The sequence below is a fragment of the Meleagris gallopavo genome, chromosome 2, assembly GCF_905368555.1.
Source record: "Meleagris gallopavo chromosome 2, MGAL_WU_HG_1.1, whole genome shotgun sequence".
Taxonomy (NCBI): domain Eukaryota; kingdom Metazoa; phylum Chordata; class Aves; order Galliformes; family Phasianidae; genus Meleagris; species Meleagris gallopavo.
Window position 1 is genome coordinate 34,849,794 of NC_139405.1, and position 23,879 is coordinate 34,873,672.

Sequence of the window (23,879 nt, forward strand, 5' to 3'; positions counted from 1 at the left end):
AATATTATTTATGACATAAATTATTTAATAATGCCTGAGAGATATAAACTACATCTCAAGGTGATAACCTCAAGGATGGCTTTGAGGATACTTTCATCCTGAGGTGTGTTTCATATTTACAACTATGGCAGTAAAGTCTTCAAAGGTTTCTAGATTTTTATTCAAAAGCTTTAGAATCTCAAGTCATTGACTGGAATGTGCTCGCTCCGTTAAAACTTTTTTAATCTTAATCTCTTTCAGTCTCAGCAAAGATGCATTGTGATCTTTGCACTGGTATGCTGCTTTGCAATTCTCGTTGCACTGATATTTTCGGCAGTGGATATTATGGGAGAAGATGAGGATGGACTCTCGGAGAAGAACTGTCAAAATAACTGTCGGTAAGAGGTAACAAACAAAACTTCTCTTTTGGGGTGGATAAGAACATACACGAACTATATAATGGTATGCCATAGTTTGGTGGTGTAATTGGTAAGAGAAGTAGATAACATCCAGAGAAATGGTTTCTTGCTTTAAATTTCTTGTTTTAGAGGTTTGTTTGACAAAATATAGCACACTTCTTGAAGTTGTATTTTGTGGTGTTTTGAGCAAGGTCTTCCTGTTAGTTCAATTATTTTGTGTTCCTGAGTCAAAATGTATTGCATTTCAATAAATGAGGCCTGAGGTAGCTCACACTGCTCTCAATTTTACTGCACCTTTCTTTCATCAAGACTTTTTTTTTCTTTCAGGGAAGGTCACTGATTGCTTTTGACCTGAGACTGCTTCTTTTATATAACCTATTACTGCTCTTGCACACCCCTAATATATGTGGTGTCTTACCCGGGAACTGTGAGAAAAATAGGGATACAGTGAGAAAGACTAGAGTATTGTCTGTGTTGAGGCTCAAGGGAGATCTTATCACTCTCTATAACTCTGTGAAATGAGGTTGTAGCAAGAGGGAGTTGGCCTCTTCTCCCATGTAATAGTGATGAGAGGAAATGGCCTCAAGTTGCGCCAGGGGAGGTTCAGGTTGGATTTTAGGGAAAATTTGTTCTCAGTAAGAGTGGTGACCCCACAGGACATGTGCGGAATCTACTCAGCTACCAATGGCTGGGCCTGTGGGAAGCTGGAGGTTGTTTGTATTTATTAGAATAATGAAATTTTATTGTTTGTTAGAGCCTTTTCTCATCATTTCCGCAAGTTGTAGATTTGGTGTTTGACCTCTTTGGGAACAGAAACCTGTCCACACCATGCTTTCATTTTTCTGCACTGGCTTTGTTGGGTTTTTTTGTTTTTTGTTTTTTCTTATAAAATGACTTGGCCTGTTCACTTTGTTGTACGCTCACAGTTCTGGATGGCCTTCTAATACTTGTCTGAATTTTCCGGAGTTCAGTTAGCTTTTCCTTGTCAGGGTCTGAGGTATTCTCTACTGTGAGCTGTTGCCTTCCAAAATTTTTGAAGATAACTGTATGTGTCACCTCTACACCCACTCCTCTATGTGGGAATCTTTGACAGAACTAGGTCAGACGAGGGGAAAGTCTTTCTGCTCAGTTGCTTCAGTGCACTGCACATGACTTCAGTTATAGACCATGTTTTCCTTGTAGTTTCATAATCTAATAGTTCCCAATTTTGTCCCTATGCTTAGCATGAAAGACCTTGATCTTCTCTTTGTACTTTTCAAATGGAAAAAAATAAAAAATTAAGAGTGGGAGCAGTGTACAGTGTCATGGTAAACCAGGATATTGTTTTTTCCATGACTAAGGGAACAAATGCTTTTTATGGGACACAGCAATCTCCCTTTCCAAAAATGCTCATCTTTGCTCAGTTCTTTGGTTGGCGTATGTAATTCTTGTCTCTCTTGGACTGTGAAAGTGGAATCTGGGAGTAAAACTTCACACTGATGTTAACCATTAGAGTTGGTGAAACTGTTCTGCATTTACAGTGATAAAAGTTATCTCAGCTCTATTTTAAGATGCCTTTCACAGAGAGATTCAAGAGTGTGATCTAACTACTAATACTTGAACCATAACACTGGGTATAAACCATCTCTAATAACAGCTAGTGCAATATCAAAGTGCTGGTGGCTGCTACCTACTAACATTGAATCCTCCTTTGCATGATGGAAATCGGGCTCCTAAATGTGTTAAATATATTGCAGACTTAACTGAAGTGCTGTGAGATCAATTGCTGTGTGGCATATATTTAGTACTTCAGTACTATTTAGTAAGCACTTTTAATAAGTAAGACAAGAATTATTGAATTCTTATATTTCTGCTGTGTGAGGACTTTGACTGAAATTCAGGAACAGGCGCTTACATTTGCAGGATGTGCTGAGACAGTTGGCAATAGAATGTCATTTTTTAAGATGAAACTGTTATCAAATACAAGTTTTATGCCTGTGAGTCTAGATTTATTCTTATTTGTGAATAAACTTGATGGGAAATATGCCACTGAATTGACAAGAACTTCGATGATGGTTTGTTAAACTCTTTCTTCTACTGAAAATCAACTCCATTTGGGTGTTTGGATTCTAAAGGAAAGTATATTTAAAATAAAACTATGGTCTAGAATAGTTCTATAACTAGAAATAGAAAAGGCAGAGAGAGATAGAAAACTGAAAGAAGTAAAAGGAAGCCATTTTTAGAAAACCAGTTTTTTTCTAGGTTGAGAGAGAAATCGTTATACTTTAAACAGTATTTTGCAGTAAGCCCTCTATATCATCTTTTTGTTGCTATGATTGTATTGTTGTTCATGAATATGAATAAAACCTTTCTGATGAGATTACTGTAGTTCAACATGAGGTTCCTTGTTTGTTAATTCTTAAACTCCTAGTACATAATGAATGCTTACTGGATTTGTTGTCAAAAAAGACCTTCCTCTTTACCATTGTATTTATTTTTCTTGGGAACTTTGTAACAAAAACTTGGCAGAGAAGTGGAAAAGCAGACTTTATTACATGTCTTTGCTAATTGCTGGAGGATTTGTTGCCATCTATTTAAGAGGGCACATAGGAAATATTTTTGTTTCTATAAAAATTACTATGCTTGGACTATCAATTATGATTTGTAACCTTCAAGCTTCTTGCTAAAAAGTGCAGTCTTTAATCAAGAACTCTAAAAAACATTTTGCCTTACAGGCTGTTTTTGTCTCTCACAATGTGAAGCCGGGTGCCTGGAGGCTACAAACCATTTTCTGTTTTGTTAGTTGCAGAGGCAGGCAAACAATTCAATATATTCAATAATACCAAGTATTCAAGAAGAACTTGAATATTCAATATTTAACTAAGAAATGAATGAAATTCTTCCCCTCCCCCCCTTTTTTTTTTCATACAGAATTATGTTTTTTTTTTAAGCTTGCTTACAGGAGTACAGAAATTGGTAACTTAGAAGAAATTACAATTCTGTCCTAGTAATTAAGGGCAGGTAGTAGGGTGAATACATGTACCATAAAAATAATACTAAGGACCAATGTAAAAATTACTATCTTCTGCTGACACACATAGTGCTATTCAAAATTAGAGTTGGGTGGAGATGGGCGAAGGTCTGTGAAATTTATTTGGCAGAAAAAATTTGGGCTTCAGAATTGAAATTAGAATCTGAGTTCTGAGTGCGCACTGGAAAACTTTACTGGTTTAGATGAAATAAAGTCTCCATATAACAATCATACCATGAGTCACATATGGAGAAACTGTTTTACTGAAAGTAGTTGTTGTATCCTTTAAACAATTATTTTTAGTTTTACGGTTGGATCAAGTCAGTTAAGAGGCATCTTTTCAGTACAGAGAACGCTGTGCATTCCTGGCTTGGTTCCACTAAATTTGATTTTAGAATATCAGACTTAACAAAATACAAATGGCTTTTGACCCTTTCTATTAGAAGCAGTGTCAACTGATTGACATTTAAGGATTAAAAAAAATTACAAATAGTAACGACTGTGAAAAGCACAGTTTTTGCAGTTTGTGCTTCAAAGGGGATACAAATAATTCTCTTGAGATGTCTACCATAATACTGTTAGACAGGTACTGATAGATGAGACTGGTTAAGAGCATATGTTTAGCAGTCTGGATCTTTGCCTGTCTTGTCCTGGGTCCATTAGATACTGCATCTATAAAATTAAATTATTGCAATTTGAAAATAGTACCTTTTTATGGCTGATTTGATTTGAATAAATCTTGGCTAGCCTCTGACATGAGTCAAGACCTACTTGGTTTTGTTAAAACTGGCTGGTGATCTCTAAAAATCAAAGTGTGGAAAACAGAAGAAAGTACATCTGACAAAATGTGCTCTTATCTGAAGTGTTTAGAACCAAGGTCTTTTTGATCTGTTACCAGGAATTCAAGCATTCAGTAAACCTTTTCTGCCTGTTGCTGCTGGCAGACATTCAATGGGTCCGACAGAACTTGCACGCTGTCTTAATTCTCCTTGTCTTGCCAGCCTTTCCAGTGCCCATAGAGGCAGTTGTGGCAGAAAACATAAATCTTTCTGTGGCCTTGAGTCTAGTCCTGTCCCTCTCTGGGGGCCAAGGACGGACAAGTTGAAAAAGGAAGTAATGATGGATACTTTGTATGGTTCCCAGCTACAGTTTAGGATGTAGAAAGATTGTTGTCATGAGGATACTTTTCTTCCTTCTGTTTCCTCCCTTCCTCCGTTTTCTGGTGGTGGTTTGGGATTTTTCTTGTTCTATGAATTTTAGCTTTTCTAGATTTCTGAGGTAAGTTCTTAGTGGCAAATCACAGAATCACAGAATGGCCTGGGTTGGAAGAGACCTCAAGGATCATGAATCTCCGAGCACCCTCCCCCCTCGCCTCCCACAGGCAGGGCCACCAACCTCCCAATGAATCTCCAATCCGCCCCTCCCCCCACACCCCCCACAGGCAGGGCCACCAACTTCTCCATGAATCTCCAACCCCCCCTGCCCCCAATTACAGGCAGGGCCACCAACCTCCCCATTTAATACTAGGCCAGGCTGCCCAGGGCCCCATCCAACTTGGCCACCTGGTTTTGTTTTTGTTCAAGGTTGATTCTGGCTTAGATTCTGCTTCAGTGACACTATTTTGCTATTTTAATTGATTATCTTTTCCTCAGAGTAGTAATGAAGGTACTTGAGCTCTTGTTTGGATTTGCACTGAAGGAACTTGCCTTTAGGTATAATGTGAATGGGAAAGCGTAGGTGGTTCCTTTGATGTTTGTAGGAAGGCACTGACTAATTCTGCCTACAGCAAGCAGATAATGAGCTTAAGGTTGTGTTTCCATTTGCTTTGGCAATTGTTTGGATTGTCTTGGATAAGGATTTGTATCCTTCATAATTTCAGTATCCTGTAGAGGAGCTGAATCTTCCCTTTTAAGTGCTAAGCTTTAGACCTCAACAGAGCTCAATAGATTAAATCTAGTTATACACAATGCACTTTTGTATTAATTAGTTATGTGTTGCATGTTGCTTTCAGATTTACCTGTTATTCTTGGATTATGAGAAAGGACCCAAAATTGATTTTATTTTGTATTGCTTTATAGACCTTTTCTTCAACTCTTCTCTGCTACTTCACTCAGTAGGATTTTGTGGCACTTAAGTGAGCATACAGCAGCCACATGCTTACATAGTTATACTTTGGAAATGCTTTGCCCGTGGCTGGTTGTTGGAGAGATTTTCTCTGTGCTGCGTTGGTTCTGAATATAGCAAGGTTTATATTGACCGATTTCTATTTAATAAACAAACTATGACAGGCATAATAATGTAATGCCTCAACAGAACAAGATGCTCAGATTTTGAAAACAAGCCTGTTAAAGAGCAGCTGAAGATTTCTATTTACAAAACACTTATGGCACTTGGCATAAGAATGCCTTCTGTCAACACGATGACTGTTGTCTTCCTGTGTTGGGGTGATGGAGAGAATGAGCTATAAAACCACTTTTTTTTTTTTTTTTTTTTTAATGATCCGTATTCTCAGACATTTTTATTTTTATTTTTGCCTGAAAACAACTTTACTATTGAAGTTTCTGTGGCTGGATGGTGCAGAGAGCTGGTGAACTTCCTTGTAAGGGCATTAAGTGAATTGGACCAGGGAGGGAAAGTTTTTTTAATTACTGAATTTTTCACCAGAGGAAACTCCCTTGCCCCTTCCCCCTTCCTTTTTTTATTTTTTATTTTTATTTTTTTTTTTAATTATGTATTCTGTGGAAAAGATACTCTATTGACAGGTTCTCAATATCCGTACAGAATATTTTTTTTTTCCTCTGTTCCTTTGCCAATACCAAAAGATAATCAATTTGTTTTGCATTTACTTTCAGCTATAAAGAATGCTTTCACAAATTAAAAGATGAGTGCCAAAACTCATGAACATGTTCTGTTTAGATATTATTCTACTGCATTACTGCCAAAAGATGGTCCAGCATTAATTACATTGTGTGGATGAGTTTGGGCTTCAATTCATTTTGTCCAAATTCACAAACCATTTTCCCACTCCTTTTTTCAGATAAATCTAATGTTTTTTTTTTATGTTCTGACAGTGCACCAGAGGCTCCTTAAGCCAGCATTTTTTACTGTTATGCTAAGCATTGCTTATGGTGTAACGCAGATGCGTTTTGTATTCTTGGAATTAATATATTTAAGTGTTCATTTGTTTCTTGTTTCATGACCCAGAGTTTGTAAACTTACTTTGGAGAAAATATTACAACCTTTGCAGAAATCAAATTCCAATTATTTCATGGATCCTGGGTGATGTAAATGGGATAAAAAGACAATTCTTTTACCAGGTAGCCTCTTCTATCTGGTCTGCTGGGGATCTCCTCTATAATCAAATCTTTCTTTATCTTTATTCCTTCTTAACTTAATGTGTGCAGAAAACTCAGATGATTTCTTCCCAGCAAGACTCATAAAATTCTCAAGGTCATTTTCTTTACCAGACTGTAAGCCTGCTTTAAACAAAGTTATTAAATCTGGAATTATTGGTCATTCTCCTGATCTTGAAGACTGATTTGCCACACAACAGAGAGGTTTTTATTCTGTCTGCTGAGAATAGAAATCCAACTTAATAAAGCTCCCTGATAAATATTTCTTCCTTTCCTCTGTGGAAAAAGCATTAAAAGGGGCTAAATTTTCCATCAGAATGTCTGAATTCATGCTCAATTTCAGGGTGACTTGTGCATTCAGTTTGGGCTAACTTTGAATCACACCATAGCAAGCACCTGATCCAGTGACACTATTTGTTTTTAATTTCTACTCCACACTCAGAGCAGTATTCTAAAAGACACTTACTGTCCTGTCAGCTTACAGTAGATATGTTGAGATCTGTGTCAAATCTTATAGTGCTATAGTGTGAGTGTGATTTGATACTCTTCAAGAGTTCAAGTGGGACATGCTAGTCACTGTCTTTGGTGCCCCAGTGCATGGATGGATGCTCTGTCCACAGTGCCAGGGCAGCAGCAATTATGAAGAAGCAGTCAGGGTGCTGGTTGGAGCTCCATCCTAGAGATATTGGTACTGTCTTGTTGGGCAAGCTGGAGCTGACGGCATCTTATTCAGCGGCATGCAGCACACTTTGTCAGCTGTAGCACTGAAGCAGAAGTTAGATGGCAGCAGATCTTGGTGCTAATGCCCCAGAGGGAAGTAGACTTAATGGTTGAAGTTCGCTAGGACTGTTGTCTTCAGATACTCTATGTGCTTCAGTGGGATGGTAGGATGTACTAGTTGAAGCTTTCAGGATTCACTATGTAATTTTTAAGATTTTCTCCTTCATTTTTTTTCTTATATTAATGAATGAGTTGTGAGCCGAAAGCACAGATCTCTGTATGTTTGTGTGTCTGTAGTTAATTCACAGAATCATTGTCTATGAATAAAGCCTTAGGCATAAACTGCTTGTTTGTTGGGCAGCCGAACCTTTCTGCTTGGCTTCTGTTAAACTTAGAAGTAAGAGCTTTCTTCCCTCATTGAACTTATTCATATCTAATCCCACCTGACCAAGATGAAAAAGTATATTGGAGATCTTGATCCATCTTATAACTAGCACTATTTTTTTTCCATGTTATGTGTTATGGGTTTTTTTCCTTAACAAAATTTGTTTCCCATCAATCTGACCAGAAAACAGAAAAATAAAGCACAAATACCAGCCTTCATTTCTGCCAGATGCAAGTCTCTGTATGTCCTTTATTCTCTATTTAGTGTCCTGCCTTTCCAAGTAAGGGTATTTGAAAATTATCATACTGCTTGAAGTTAGTTTTCAAGGCTGACAGCATCATAATTTAAGTTTAAATCTAGTTTCTTGACATAGTATTGAAATGGTTCTTCTAAGAGCCACCAGTGATTTACATGCCTTCCAGTGTAAGGGGGAAGATTCATCTTGCCTCTGACACTAGATTCTTGATGAGTATTTAATAGCACATGAGAACTGTTGGGTTTGTCCTCTTACTGTTTTTACTGATTTACTTGGTACTCCCAGAAAGTAAGTGTGTTGTATTCATATTTATGAACATGAAAACAGATTATTTTCTGGTATCTTTTGCCAGCTTGACAGGTACATAGCTAATTGATTTTGCAATGTATTTCTTTAAGAACAGTTGGGAAAATAAAAGGAATATTCTTCGGTGTCATTTATGCACTACATCTTCAAGCCAGCTGAACTTGAATAAGTGTCTACAGTAATACATCTTGGAGCTTAACTTCTACTAGCTGCGTATTAGAGAAAAATACTGTGTTACTAATAACTTAGCAAAATACAAATATGCGTGAACTCAATGAATATGGATTAACCCAAAATTGCAACAAATTTCACTAAAGAAGTAGATGAACGAAAGTATGCTATTTTGTGGTCATGCAAAGCTATATTTGATACCTGAAGATTCAAACCAGCAAATGATGATTTTTGTAAAGACAGCAGAATAATATATACATATGCAGCTAAAGGGAAGAGGGTGTATGTCCTTCTGCACTGGAGAGGTGTTCCTGAAGGAAATCATTGCATGTCCCACAGTGCATTGTATTGCAATGCATGACATCCAGCACAAGGGATGGCAAAGGCAACTCAGGCTTCTCACCCTAGGGCACACCCAGCATCAACTGTCATAGAATCATTATGGAAAAGACCTCTAAGATCATCAAGTCCCACCTACCATTTTCTTCAGTGGCATATCATCCATGGATAGGCCATGCAATCTATTCCTACCAGACAGAATGTCCTGTCTTCCTCAGGGGCAGACCTAGAGCTTCTACATACAGATGCAGCCATATCTCTGCAGAAGCAAGCTCCCATTCACCAAAGCTCACTGAAACTGATGCATCCCTGCTACTGGATGCTGAAGTGCAAACCTAGAGCTTTGATTTTTGTTCAAACACTGTTAAAATTTTATTCTCTTCATCTTGACTATACTTTTTTGTTCTTTGCCTGCTTTTTTTCCCAAATTTTAACCAGGTGTAATTTTCATCATTTACAATTCTGTATGGACTGAACTAATTTATTCTTTAAAAATATATATATATTATTTTTAAGCAGAAATATAAATAGACACTTAGATGCAGCAAATAATATCTATTTTAATGCTCCTAAGATCTCCTAGAAATTTCTGTAGACTGTTGCCTTTGTAATTTGAGTGCTGGCAATGTCCTTTGAGAATGAATGCTTTGAGTACTTTATTCTTTTTGTCTGTGGATTTTTATTACCTTTTCTACCTACAGTATATTTGCTGAATTTGCAGTGCAGATTTCAAATAGTTGCTGACTAGAAGTTTTACCTTGTGTTTTCCTTCATTCTTTTGCAATGTAGTTTTGTTTGTTATTGTTGGGCGAGAAGGGCATTAACTAAACTTAAGGAATTGTTAGATCATAGAATACAATATCCAAGAATATCTTTTTGTTTCTCTTCTGGGAAAGAGAGCTCTTACTTAAAAGGTTCTAATTAAATTACCACCAACAACATAAAATCACATTAATTTAACAGAAAAATACTATCTTTATTCTTGACTGGTTTCTACAGCTAAGAGCTAACACATTTGTCCATTCCAAGTCATATTAAGAAAAGCAGGTATTATCTTTTGGAAGATGCACAGGCCGAAAGAAAAGAAGGTAGAAGTCACTTTCTGCCTAAGTGTTATATCATGAAACCGATGCAGCGCTGGGGCTGATACTTTTTAATATCCTCATCAGTTGTATCAACAGTGGGGTTGAGTGTACCTTCAGCAAGTTTGCTGATGACACCAAGCTGTGGGTGCAGTTGACATGCATGAGGGATGGGATGCCATTGAGAGGGACCTAGGCAGGCTTGAGCAGTGGGTGCAAGAGAACCTCAGGAGGTTCAGCAAATCCAAGTGCAAGGTCTTGCACCTGGATTGTGGCAACATCCACTACCAATACAAGCTGAAGGATTGAGCACAGCCCTTCTGAAAACAGCTTGGGTGTACTGGTGGATGGCAAGCAGGACATGAGCCAGCAATGTGCCCTCGCAGCCCAGAAAGCCAACCATAACCTGGCTACGTCAAAAGAAGTTTGACCAGCAGGATGAGGGAGGTGATCCTGCCCTCTGCACCATTGAGACTTCACCTGGTGTATTTGCATCCAGATGTGGAGTTCTCAGTATAGGAGAGACATGAACCTGTTGGATTGTGTCCAGAGGAGGGCCACAAGAATGATCCGAGGGATGGAATATCTCTCCTTTGAGGACCGTCTGAGCTGGGATTGGCCAGCCTGGAGGAGAAAAGTCTTTGAGGTGATCTAAAAGCAACCTTTCAGTATCTGATGGGGATAGATTCTTTAGCAGGATAAGGGGAAATGGTTTCAAACTTAAAGAGAGCAGATTTAGGTTGAGTATGAGGAAAAAGTCTAACACAGTGGGGGTGCTGGAAGAGGTTGCCCAGAGAGGCAATGTATGCCTCGTCTCTGCAGAAATTCAAGGTCAGGCTAGACTGGGCTCTGAGCAGCCTGATCTAGCTATGGGATGTCCTTGTCCATTGCAGGGGAGTTGGACAAAATGATCCCTTCCAACTCTAAGGATTCTGTGATAATTATTCAGACAAATTAATGTTACTATTCACAGTTAAAATGCTGAGAGAGTATCAGGGTTCTGTGGAAGAAAGTAAAAAGGCAATGCACGTTTCACTATTAAAGAAAAACACATCCCTGTAATATTTATTTGCAATATTCAGGCATTGTTAAAAGGATTTTGTATGAACTTACACAGTCCCAGCTGAGCATAGAAGTAAAATAAAAGCATCTCGCTTAGTAATTCATACATATAATAGTAGCTATTTGATTTTTATTTGTTGACCTTTTAAGAGCCTCAGTAAAGGTGATATGTTAGGATCCGTTTCTGTGTTTCACAGATGGGTGAACAGTCATTGGGTTTCTGCTCTAAGAAGCTCAATAGCTGTAACCCAGCTTGTTAAAGATACATAACAGCCATCCAAAATTCTGACTCTGACTTTCCTTACATTAACTCCAAATCAGAGTAGTAAGAAAGTTCTGGCTTGAATGTGAACATCTTCTGTGATAAGTGGTGGTATGCTAAATTATTAATACTTTGTGGAATCCTTTGGTGTATTTTGAGGTGTTACTGCTCTGTAAAACTTGTTTTCTTCTGGCTTAACTCTCATACGATTTTGCCATGTAGTAAGTTTTCTCTTTGCTTTCTTATTTTTACAGCTATGTTTCCTTTCCTGACTCTTGATAGACTTCTGTAACCTTGCTTTTCTTCTCTTTCACTCCCTTGTCATTTTAGAATTGGCTTCGTGAGGTTCTGACAGCATGCTTGTGTCTCCATTAGGATTTTCTGTACAGCCTTTCTGTGGTCTTCCTCCCATCCCCTAGTGGTTTAGCAAGTGGCATAAATTTCATTCCTTGGAACTTCTCCAAGATTCTTCCTACACACATTCATATTCCCTATCTCAAGTCATATCCCTATCTAAGAAAGTCTATATTCAGAGAGAGTCTCGGGTAAATCTGTGTTGGCCACAGTGCTGCAAAAATCAAACAAATCCACAATTTTATCTATTAATATAACTAAGAGAAAAGATTGGCTAATTAGTTAAGATATGTTTTGGTACAGTTATTAAATATTGTTGCATTAAATAGTTAATCCAGTGAATATACTTATGTGATCTCAATTTTATTAGACTTGAATCAAAATACTTATCATAGGAGAATTACTCCTATGCATAAGTCCATTTTTTTCTGCCTACAATTAGTAGACTTTATTAAAGTGTACTGAAAGAGGAACAGTAGACTCTTCTCGGTATGGCGAAGGGAAGTTTTTTGCAGGGCAACATTAAACCAAAAAAAAACACAGAGAAAGAGTGCTTCTCTGCTCTTAGCTGAGGGAATGCAGATTTACTTCACTACCTGTTTGCTGGACTTAATCCCCCCACTGAAAGTTAGTGTCCACACACTGATGGTTCCTCTGAACTCATGGTGGTGCAATCTCCTTGTGCCAGCTGCATCAGCATGTAGCTCTCGTTGAGACCGTGTGTACTGACAGCTCCTGGCACTTCTGCTGTCTCCTTGCCCTGGCAGGCTCATCCTCTTGCTTATGTATTTAGATAATGCCCTTAGAAGAAGCATCTTGAAGTCAGGTGTGCTGCCGTCCCCTCCTCCAAGTAAGGACACCATGCTTCTCTGATTTTGCTCTTACATGCTGTTAGACAATAAAGATCTTAAGACCTGTAGACTGAGTGCAGTTTATGGGAATTGAAGCTGCAGTTAGATATGCTCTTGCTCTTTCATTAGTTCTTACAGAAAGCTGCTGCTTTTGTTCAAATCAACTGAGAATTAAGGATTTTAATGTTCCTTGCTACAAAGAGCCAATGGATCAAAAATGTCCTTGTTTTGGCATGCTCAATTGCAGGTAAAATCCGCTGTTTGGATTTTCTGTGGAGTGTAAAAACCGATGAGGTTAGCTGCTTCCTCCTGCCTCAGCATCCTTGGGCACTTGTCTCCCAGCAGTATGCTGTAAGAATCTGCTGACCATCTCTCAATTCTCCTCACACAGCTGCAAAACCCATTAAAATATTTCAGTGCTGACAGGCTGAAACACTGTAAAAATGTAAATTTTCTTCTGCTGAAGGGCAAGATGCCAAGAAATGCTTTCTAAAATATTTCACTGCTGACTAAGGATTTAGGGGAGTTTTGGAATACAGTTTCAAGCACTGGGAGAGAAGCTTATGCAATCAGTAAGACCCACCAATATTTTTCAGTCACTTCAGGACTTTGGCACAGAGTACTTGCTATCTGTACCTTTTTCTTTTAATAGAAAAGAGGCTAAGAGGTGATCTTCTGCTCTGTTGGTGCACAAAGGAAGGGCTTCTTTGTAAGCTCCAAAATGGCACCATCTTCCCCTGCTTAAGTATTGTACTTAGAAGCTCTATATAACAGCAGGGTGAGAGGGTCAGCTTTCATTCAGCAGAGATTTTAACTGCGTGTGGGCACTGATGTCCTGTAGAACAGTGTCCAAGGGAAAGGCTCAGGGCTGTGCCCTTGACTGTCCGTGGCGTGCTGAGCTGGAGAGATTCTGTCTTTTTGCTTAAACCCATTAATCATTGAATTACATTCATTAAATTTAATGAATATAAGAGTATTTTCTGGTGCAAAAGAATGGTGAATACTTTATCTAGAATTGGGAACAGGCTTTGACCTTTGATCAGAAAATTTAAAAATTTTCTTTCATCTCTCAGCTGAATTATCATCTGTCCCACATATTATATTTTAAGACTGTTTCCAAGGATGCTATTTTCTTCTCTTAATCAGGGGCAGAAAAAGAATGGAGTAGTTGATAATATCTCTACTTTTTTCATACTATAACAATATGCTTCTTATAGCAATGCAATTTCATTCTCTTAGCCCTCCTTTGCCCAATATGGCATGATCACCTATATTAAACTACTGTATTTGTTTTGCTACGTTTCAGCTTAGCTTTCAGGTTTACATTAGATAATTTGTGATGTACACAAATAGGATTGGTCCTTTGCAGTTCAACATGTTAATGTCTCTGTGAATTGTCACTAGCACTTACAGAATGTTTTGCATAAGTATAAATTATAAGACAAAATAGTACTTCTACAGAGACTTTTTCATAACACTACTGAAGTGCAAACAAATACTTCATGAACGTTACTTTATTCAGCAACATCAAGGCACAGCAGCTCTTTCTGGTCAAGTTTCTGTAGTGAGCTCCGCAGTGTAACACGCCAGTTTAATTAAAATACATTTTTCAATCTTGTCTAATTTTTGTGTTAGCACCCGGGAAAGAGTCAGGAAAATGTATTTGGAGGTTCTTATAGCATATTCTGAGAAAAATCTGGGTCATACTCTGATATTCAATGTAATATACAAGAGCAGAATCTAACAAAGGTAGCAGGAATTGTACCTTCCCACAAAGGAATGTATCCTAAAAATTCTGGAAGGACATTTAAATCTTCTTAAGAGGCTCAGCAGCACTGGCACAACTCACAAAAGATTTGTATTTGTGTTTACATTTTGAGATCTCAGCAATCAAAGACTGGTTTGCATTGGATTTTCATTTATTTATTTATTTTTGTAGTCTTGTGTTAATAATCAACGGCCTATCAGCTGGATAACCTCTCACTGTAACAAACTTGATCCTCAACCTATATCTGAGAAATCATGCTGCAAAGTTAAAGTAATTATCAGTGGAGCTGGCTGAAAATTAGGCTTATGTATTATGGTACTAATATTGTATGCATTATATTACGTATTGACCTAATGCAATACGCATAAATAATAAAATTAATAATAAATATAAAATATTTATAATAGATATAAATTAAATATAAAATTAATAATAAAAATACATATAAGTAAGTGTTATAACAAAAAATACATTTCTCTGCTTTTTCCACCTGCCCCAGTTATGTTGACATATTATGCCATTAGGTAGATAGACCTTGTGTAGAAATACTTGGAAAGAATTATTTGTAGGTTTCTTTAATTGAAAACTTGGAATTTCTCATGCTACTTACTTCTCTGGTATCTGCAAATAAACTGGAACTTTACTAGTGTCCTAACTCATAAATTTTGACTTTCTGTTGTTTCTAGTTATAATGAAAGTGATTTTATTTGGAATATTAGTGGCAGTAAAAACTTTTACTCAAGCCCAAACAATAAAAGGTTTGCTTTTATTTTCTTTGGGAGGTAAAGAGATGTGCTATTTAATCAGTAGCAAAGACCAAAGAGCAACCACTTCTTTTCTAAATGCTGCCTTCTATTTGGAACTCAATTACTTTGTATTTGAAATCAGGAGAAGGTCTTGGTAAAAATCAGTTTCTTGCTGCATCCTCTCTCTCCTGTATTCTCCAGCTCCAGCAATCCATCGTGATGATGGTATGGAACTTTTTTTTTTCCTTCCAGGTTTCAGTTAATGAGAATTTACTGAACTCGTACTTCACGTGGCAATGAAAAATGGACATTTTCTTTTGACATACCATTTAAAGCTTAATAGACTCTACACCTCTCACCATCTTCAGAGGCAAGAATGCTGATTGGCCTTTTATTAATAACAACTACAGTATGAGATGGTCTTCCTAAACATTAGGAAGATAGGAATACAAGATACCAGGAGGTACAGTGAAAAGCCTTAGATGTTGCTCCGTAATTCCCAGGAAATACTCTGTTTCTGTGCTACCACTGCTACCATCTTTATTCAAGTTCAGAAATAGTAGTAAAACTTTAAGATCTGCTTTCTGTGTTTTTTTTTTTCCTTATGAGTGTACGTTATGAATACTATCCCATGGCTCACTGCCAGCATTTTAGACAGCTAATGCATGCTGGAAGACCATCACATTGCATGCATGGTGGTCAGCTGAGAATACCTGATTTCATGAGATGCAACAGAAATGAGAATCGTCCATCTCTGCAGCAGAAGGATAAAAATCTGAAGAAAGATACTTGGCTTTTTTTCGGATGGACTGTTTTTCCAGCTTTTTTGGTTTTGTTTGTTTCTTTTTAAATCTATGAAGGCTCTCTTCTGTTGCTTTTAGCAGCTGCAGGCTGCAGCTGCAACTGCTTTAAAGGCAAAGCTCTGCCCAACTCACCCTGGCTTGTGATGCTAGACCCATACTAGTATTGAATTTAAATGGAAAGGATGGTAATCAGCAGGAGTGGAGGATGGAGTTACTGAATTTTCTGTCACTTTGCTAAGTGAAATAATGATCATCGTTTATGTCAGCCTTTGCACCCTTCAATTTTACCATCAAGCATTTTGCTTATTTGTAAAACTGTTGCCATCTTTTTCTTAAAGTGCTTCTCAAATCTCCCCTTAGCAGTTGAATCTATGTGGGACAGGAGCCTGACTGCAGGCAGGCTGGCGGCGAGCTGTGTTTGCTGTTGGGACCAGCAACAAGTTGGGGCATGCTGTCTCCATCTGCACTCTTTGGGTGCTTATTTCTTGTTCATAAATTTCTCTCTTGGAGTACTGTTACCTGGATGGATGAATTACCATTTTTGAGGTTTAGTGTAGGAACCTACTGATTTGAAAGTTGAAAATGCTGCTACAAGATTATGCTGGAGTAGTTTCTGCTTGGTCATCTGGTGACTGCTTGGTCTCTTTCATTTATAAAGGTTCTGTCTCACAAATAAGGTTGTGGGTTTTTTTTTTTCCCCAAAAACTTACATCAATTTAAATAATTAGGATTTTTTCAGGTAATATGATGATAGCAAAAAGTACATTCTTAGTAACAAAATTTATCTCATTAAGAACAAAGTTCAGTTTAATCTAAAATATATTTGGTATGCCAAGCACTTATGATACGTTGTAGACTACTTGAAGTCTGTATGTGGGCTGGAAGGAGTGATTATGTTTCATTAACCCTTTGCTGTGCTTTTAAATGACGTTCTTCTTCCTATGGACAAAAACAATTTAATGTAATAGAAAACACATTTAAACTAGTGAAGTAGTCTTAGGAATTTGAAGTCAACCTTGAAAAAAAGTGATTCTCATTAGAAATGCTATTATTTTTTGCAGATCTGCTAAGTAGGAGCAAAACATTTTGGTTAACTCCTGGCAATATTTGGCTGAAAATATGCGGTAATTTTATTTTCTTTAGTGAAGTAGGTTCGTTCATGATCTTCTTGTTCCTTGTAGCACAATAAAAAGCACAATAAAAATATTAACCAATCAATAACTCATTATATACAAGCAAAGATAGCAAATGCAGCCTTGATATCTCAGGAGAGAATTTACCTATTTGAAAACTGGAAGAAACAACAACAACAACAACAACAAAACATTCCTTAACTCGTTCAAAGTGTGCAGTTTTGGACAGGATTGAAAGGGATTTGTCAGTCATACACTGTTTTGTCAGCAAGGATTCATAACGTGTTTCATTATTTTTTAATTTTTTTTTTTTTCAATAACAGCTGAGTTTATTTTCCTAATCTTTATTTTTGCTGTTTGGTATCATTTAGTCATTTTATATATATATATATATATAGAATAGGAAGCCTGAAATTATCAAAAGCATTTGGTTTTCATAAATGGCCCCATGTCTGTTGAGAAGATAGTGGTGCATTTTTTTCATCTTTCATATGCTTTAAAGCAGAACTAGTTTTTTACATGAGATCATATTGATATGGCTCACTGATGCATTCTATTTTATTTTTATTTCAGTAACTAAAATGCCAGAGCATAATAATGGATAATTTTTTCATGTTCTCCTTATTTAATGTTGATAGGTTTACTCTTAGAATGTGATTCTCATGTATTCCAGTATTCCAGTTCCAGGAATTGGAACTAGGATGGGAGAGTTGCTTCAGTTTATCTCTAAATCATAAGCAGTGAAAGAAAGGTTATTATTTTAAGTGACAAATGCATAACTTCCACCAAAGCTCTCAAAATGATGATGACTATGCATTTGTTAAATACTGAAAAAAAGTTCAGCAATAATGAAGAAGATAGGGAAGAAGTACTGCCTAGAAGAAGACATGGTTTGCATAAATGTAAAGGAGTGTTAAAAATTAGCACTTGATGCTGAAAACTAGTGCTTTATGTAGGGAAGAGTCCATTAAAATTTAAAAACAAAACAAACCCCTAGAAACCAAAAGCTTTTAATTTTTAATTTCCATTTGCCACAAACCTGACTCCTGCTGTTTTATTTCTTATTGTAGTTTAAGTGTCATAGCTTTAAAAAACACAAATAAAACAACAAGACTGCAAATAAAATCTGGAATTCATTTGATGAAATGAGCTAACATCCTGATTCATCTTCATTCAGTCTTGCCAAACACCCAATGTTTCAATTGTGTCAAAGGATAAAATTATCAGGACATCTTTTAGTATTCACACACTAATAATTAATTTAATACATAGCAGAATTCATTCATAATTGTCTCCACACTGCTTTAATTTGTTTATTCTGAGATTTTGTAGTATTTTTGTACTATAAAGTCCAGTGCTAGCTACAGTGTGGATATCCTGTTTCATTTTGGAGTACTATTATGGATGTACTTATTTACAATCAGAGATGTTTGGTGTCTGTGCCAGTTGTATCTAGAAGAAGCGACTTTCATGTGACTTAGGACCATCAGTATTTTGTTTTTGTCTGGAGTCTATTTTCTGTTGAAAGCATGCTATTTATATTTGAAACCAGTTTTCAGGCAGAATGTGCCCCACTGTATCAAGCTGTTCACTGTTCTGATATCTTGACTCTGCATCTTGTATTTCTCTGCTTTCAGCTTGTTTTCTGACACTACGCAGAAGGGAGTAACAGGAATAAGCCAAATCCATTTCCCAGTATCGGTACCTAAAAAGTCTATCCTAAACTTCAAAGGCTGAATATATCATGGTGTTTTGGGAACATACCTTTGACCTCTGAAGAACTGCTTACATACTTTCTGCCTGTTTGAACAGCTGTTACTTTCATCTCAGACCTCTCCTGCTTGTGCTACTTTTTTTTTTTTTTTTTTTTAATACCTTCTGTTAGATTTTATCCTTCTGTAGTTTTATTTTCATTTATGAAAACAAACTCTTGAGGAGACATACTACTCAGGGAATCCCTTTGAATATCATGGTGTCTTTCAGTTTCTTCTCCCAGGGTTTCCCAAATTATTTTCCAATCAAGCATTTTGAAGATTAACATTTATTTTATTGTATATTTAGATAAGGTGTAAAAAAATCTTTGCTGTTATAAGCAGACTTGTCTTAAAAAACATATTTTTCTGGTTGTATACAGCAAGTGAAATGATGAGTCTGTTCACCCCACTGGTATTAGAAACTGGATGTAGGAGAAGAATATGCAGACAAAAAAATAAGAATGATTTAAATTTTTTTATCTGCGTGCTCTAAATAACTCTAACAGCTCTGTTGTTATCTAAACTACGTTTTCTTATCCAAAATAGATTTCCAGGTGCTAATTTAATATATGGAATAGTTCTTTTAGAAATGCATTTGTGACATAAGCAAGTATTGATCATGCAAGTAATCATCACAAAAATCAAGTCACAAGACAGTTTAATAAAGATAGGGTCAATAGAATGGAAATTGCTTGGTCAAAATGATAGTCTTGACTGGTTTATTTCTCATCTGTGCAGTACTCATAAAAGCAGAGGAAACACTATTTAGCAAAGACCTGATCTTAATAGTTTAAAAGAAGTTACTGGAACTTTGTTATAATATTCCCCAGGCACGGAAGTAATTTCTGACCTTAATATAGTTTAGCAAAATTAAAAGTCCATCAGTCTTTCAGTCTTGATTTTGTCTGTGGTTGCTCTCTGTGTCCAGGAAATTCTTCATTGTGTAATTATTCTAGAGCTAGAACACACCAGGCAATGTGCTTATGTTGTCATTATCAGCATCATGATTTTTTTTTAAAATTATTTTGAGTTCTTTCAATTGCGTTTGCTAGCTTTGTCCTCTCATCTTACCTCACTGTAACTTTTACTTCTCTTTGTGTTCTGAAGTGAAAATTAGGCAGAAACTGGGAGCTGACAGAAAATAATCCATAAAAAACAAGTTTTTTAAAAAAAATTGGAGGTGAAAATGAAAAATAAACCACATTCTTAGAAGTCTACCTCAAACCTGCAATACTCTGCAAGGCTTCTAACATTCTAGCCATATTCCCCTTCAGCAAACATCGGTCTCACATCACAATGTTTCTCTGGGAAACACGATCTGGCAGATGTACTCAAACTGAGCCAAGTGGTATTCACAGACCTGAGGTTGCACTCACATCCAGGTGAGTAGGTGCCTGCTGCCTTTATGGAGAGTACAAGAGCTGGGCAGTAAACTTTCCTTTGTATCTGCCCTTTCAGAAAGGTACTTGAATCGTTATATGAAGGGACTAGGTCAGGGTAAGGATGTGTTTTGTGCCATCTGACAACTGTGGGTCAGAAACAATGCAAGGTTCATAAGGCCGACAGAATGAGCAGGAGCCTAATGGGAGAGTGTGTCTTTATTTTGTTGTTGTTATTTTTTAATTTTTATTATTGAGGCGTCAGGGGGAACTTGCAGTACATGTTAAACATGCTTGAATCGCTTCTTACTACACTGCTTTTGATCATCTATAACCATTTAAGCTAGTCTGTTAAAAACTTGTAGTTTTTAGGTCTCACAAGTTAAAGCACTTGTGGTTCATCTATATACTGATTATTCTTTTTGTTATGTGCATAAACTCATGAGATACAAAAAACGCTGTGCCAGAATTAACTAAAGTTGAGCATTAATGAGATCAAACAGACAGTTAATGGGTTTGAGAAGTGAACTACTGTAGAATCCCTTATGTATAGGCTTTTGGGATGCTACTTAAAATGATTAAGCTACAGCTACGTTCTGTTCCAACTGAACTGTTAGGAATTTTATTCAGGGAGGCTAGTGTTTAATTTGTTTTACTTCACCACAATCCACCATCTGCCTTCTCAGGCAAGGGACTCATGGGGATTCTTGGAAATGCAGTTTCTATAAATAAAAAAAAAAAAAAAAAAGGGCATGCAAAGGGTAGGAAGAACGTCATCAATTTTGTGAGGTGTCTTTGTCTGCCAGTGGATGAATATGAGAGGTCACCTAATATTTTGTCTCCTTTCCCATTCCCTTTGTCATTAATATAAAACCCTTTGTAAACTTGCCCCTATTTCAGTAACTGTGGCTTTGTTTTGAAGATGCTGCACATCGCATTGATCAAATATTGTGCTTACTGACAACCACTGGAGCCAAGGGCCAGAGATACACTGGGGGATTCTTGTCCTGTCCCAGCATCTCTATTGATTGGCGTGGTTTGCTTAAAGGGAAATAGAACATAGGAATTCTGCTTTCATTAAAGTATGGCTTTTGGTTTTATGTTAGTTTGTTTTTTTTCTTTTGTTGGTTTTTGCCAGATTTGGAAGGACAGATGGGGAGGAAGATGACATTTTGAAACATTTACACATCTATTGTCAATTATAACTGAGTACCACTACACAGAAGAAAAGTCCTCTGCGCCTTCTCATCCCTGAGGTTTCATTGCTGTTGGGGACAGAGGAGATCTGAAATCCTCATGTCTTTCTGCTTCTGTAATGTTAGGCAGGAAGAGGAGTTTTGAAAGGCTAAGTACCAGATTATAAAGTGAAAGAACTTAGTTTTAATCTAATAAGCAAGTTAGCTGTAGTAATCTTCATTAAATGTATAAAATAGTCATCACAGGAGATATGCTAGAGTGGGTGGAACTACCGAGAAGATTGGCAGTTCCAGCCTCAAAGTATTGCTGAGTGTTTCTATCCTGCAGTGGGGAAGTAAAAATTTTAGCCATGCGCACCTGTCAGATAATCCTTACTTTTCTATAAGCCTAGGTATGTTATTTCCCATTATATGCTATCACACATAGTTTACGATAACTATTCTGTATCAAAATAAGGAAAGAATGGTAGTTTAGCTGTTGTGGGTACTGCAGGCAGCTTAGACAAACCTATCTGTACTTGTGTTAAGTCAAAAAATACAAGGGCAGAAAATACTGGATATGGAAAAAATGAAATCACTTGGAAATTTTTGCAGGGAAAAAGAACTTGAGTGACTACATTTCGCCTCTGTTTTGGATTTTGATAAGATAGGTAGATACCAATCACTTAGTATAAATTAAGCTAATAGTGTTTCCCTATACTTAAACCTGTGTTTATGCAGAGATTTCCAGCAGCAAATTTCAAAATCCTTTTATAAGCACTGTGGCTGAACTGGAGTCTATTAGGAAATATGTTTGCTTTACTAGTTGGTGTTCGTACTGATTGTTCTTTGAAATAAGCTTTACTTTTGGTTTTATGCATCCAACTTTCATGTTTTACAGGTATTGGTCTGCAATTGTTAAATTAACCGTTTCCATATCTCTAATTTGTTGTAGCAAGCAAGTTTTTACATCTGTTTAGCTTTGTTTTTAATTTACTCATTATAATGCACGATTAAGTCAAGTAAAATTATTTTCATCTGTTGCGATGAGGGACTGGTCTTTTTGGGATAGGTTACTTGTAGTTTTACGCTTTGCTGAGTGGTGTTTGTAGGTCAACACATCCTCTATTTAAAAAGAAAATAAAGTCATTAGAGCCTGTAATTTTGACTTCAATGTTATATAATTCCTTAGCATGCAGATGTCGGAAAGAGGGATAAAAATACCCCTTGATTTTGTAAAGGATTTTCTCAGATTAAAGTGTTGCCTATGATCATGCATCTGACTATTTTAACAAGGTGATGTAGAGAGTCTGTTCTGTATCACTCTCAGCAAATCGTTTTGTGGATGTGAAACTATCACAAGCAGAGACAACAGCGAATACTGCAAAGTAATGACCACGAAAAGTACCACAAATGTTTTCCAATAGTCTATGATCCTCAAGATCAACACTATTTAATATTTTAACTAATCCATATTGCTAAAAAAAAAAAAAAAAAAAAAAAAAAAAAGGAGTTTGAGAACCATTGTCAATATTAGAAAAGAACCTGGTAATTCTGCGAAGGAGTCAAGGAGTATTGAAGGAAAGAAAGAGATGATCCTTATGGTTTTGGAGTTCTAGAAAACTTAAAAAGCTTAATATTCCAAAGTGCAAAATCATTCATTTGCAGATAGAAAACAAGAATGAGTTCTATAAATGAACAACTACGGGAGCCTTGATAATAGAGTGAGATGTTTTATTTTCTCATTAGCAAAGACTGTTTAATTTTCTTGGATTGTTGTTCATTTCAAATCAGTGAAAAATATGAGTAAACCTTATCATAGATTCTTTATTTCTAAGTTAGTAATTTCTTTTTTTTTTTCATTTAAAATAGTTTTCCTATTGCATTTGAAGAGTGTAGTAGTGATTTAAGGAAATGGCTCTGAGTTTTTGTCATCTATTTAGAGATATTGTGTTCTACCTGCAAATGTTTTTGTGGATTGCAGTTTGCAAATTTTACTTTTATAAGTGTTAAAATAATCTTGAGAGGTTGTTGGACCACATTCAAGTAATCACAAATGCTTGTTTCAATCATATAAAGACATGACACATTTTGTATTTGTGGCTTAGTAAGAAGTTTTTTTATGAGTTTTATTCAGCTGAAGCTCTGGTTAATGCCATTGTCATTCATCAAGAGTGAGCAGAAACTGGATAGAATATGAGCTGTACTTTTACCTTCGGAGGATTATGATCATCTGTACAAATTCAACTGGCAGCTTGATAAACTGCAGGGTTTATCAATACTGAGGCCAGAATGTTTAATATGTTTATTAATGTCCTGTGCAGTAGAACAGAGTCATTCTCAGCAAGTCCTGTGAGGGAGTCTGACATACTGGAGAAGTGGGAAAATGCAGTGTCCTGCACCTAGCTTGAAATAACCCTGTAAAACTGCTTTGCAGGCAATTTTACGGAAAGAATCTGAGAGTCTTGGTAAGACAACAACCTAAATGTCAGAGGCAGCTACAAACTGGTTTTCATCAGCAAAAGTACAACCAGCAGTGCAATAGGAACACTTCTTCCCATCTGTTAAGCAC

The 23,879-nt window shown here is 36.7% G+C and overlaps 1 protein-coding gene across 5 annotated transcripts in view; it reads left to right on the forward strand.

Moving 5' to 3' along the window:
- Window positions 1-23,879, forward strand: part of PLD5 (phospholipase D family member 5) — a 167,695-nt gene that overhangs the window by 61,181 nt on the left and 82,635 nt on the right. For 3 of the 5 annotated variants that reach the window (XR_014882126.1, XM_085219641.1, XM_085219642.1), the window contains exon 2: window positions 241-377. The exons of 1 other annotated variant lie outside the window; for it this stretch is intronic. Coding sequence is in view for 3 of the 4 variants with exons in the window: in XM_085219641.1 (XP_085075767.1) it covers window positions 241-377 (137 nt within the window). In the remaining variant the exon portion in view is untranslated. Of the gene's footprint in view, window positions 1-240; window positions 385-23,879 lie in introns of those variants that run through there. One more of the 5 variants, XM_085219643.1, reaches the window with a different exon arrangement.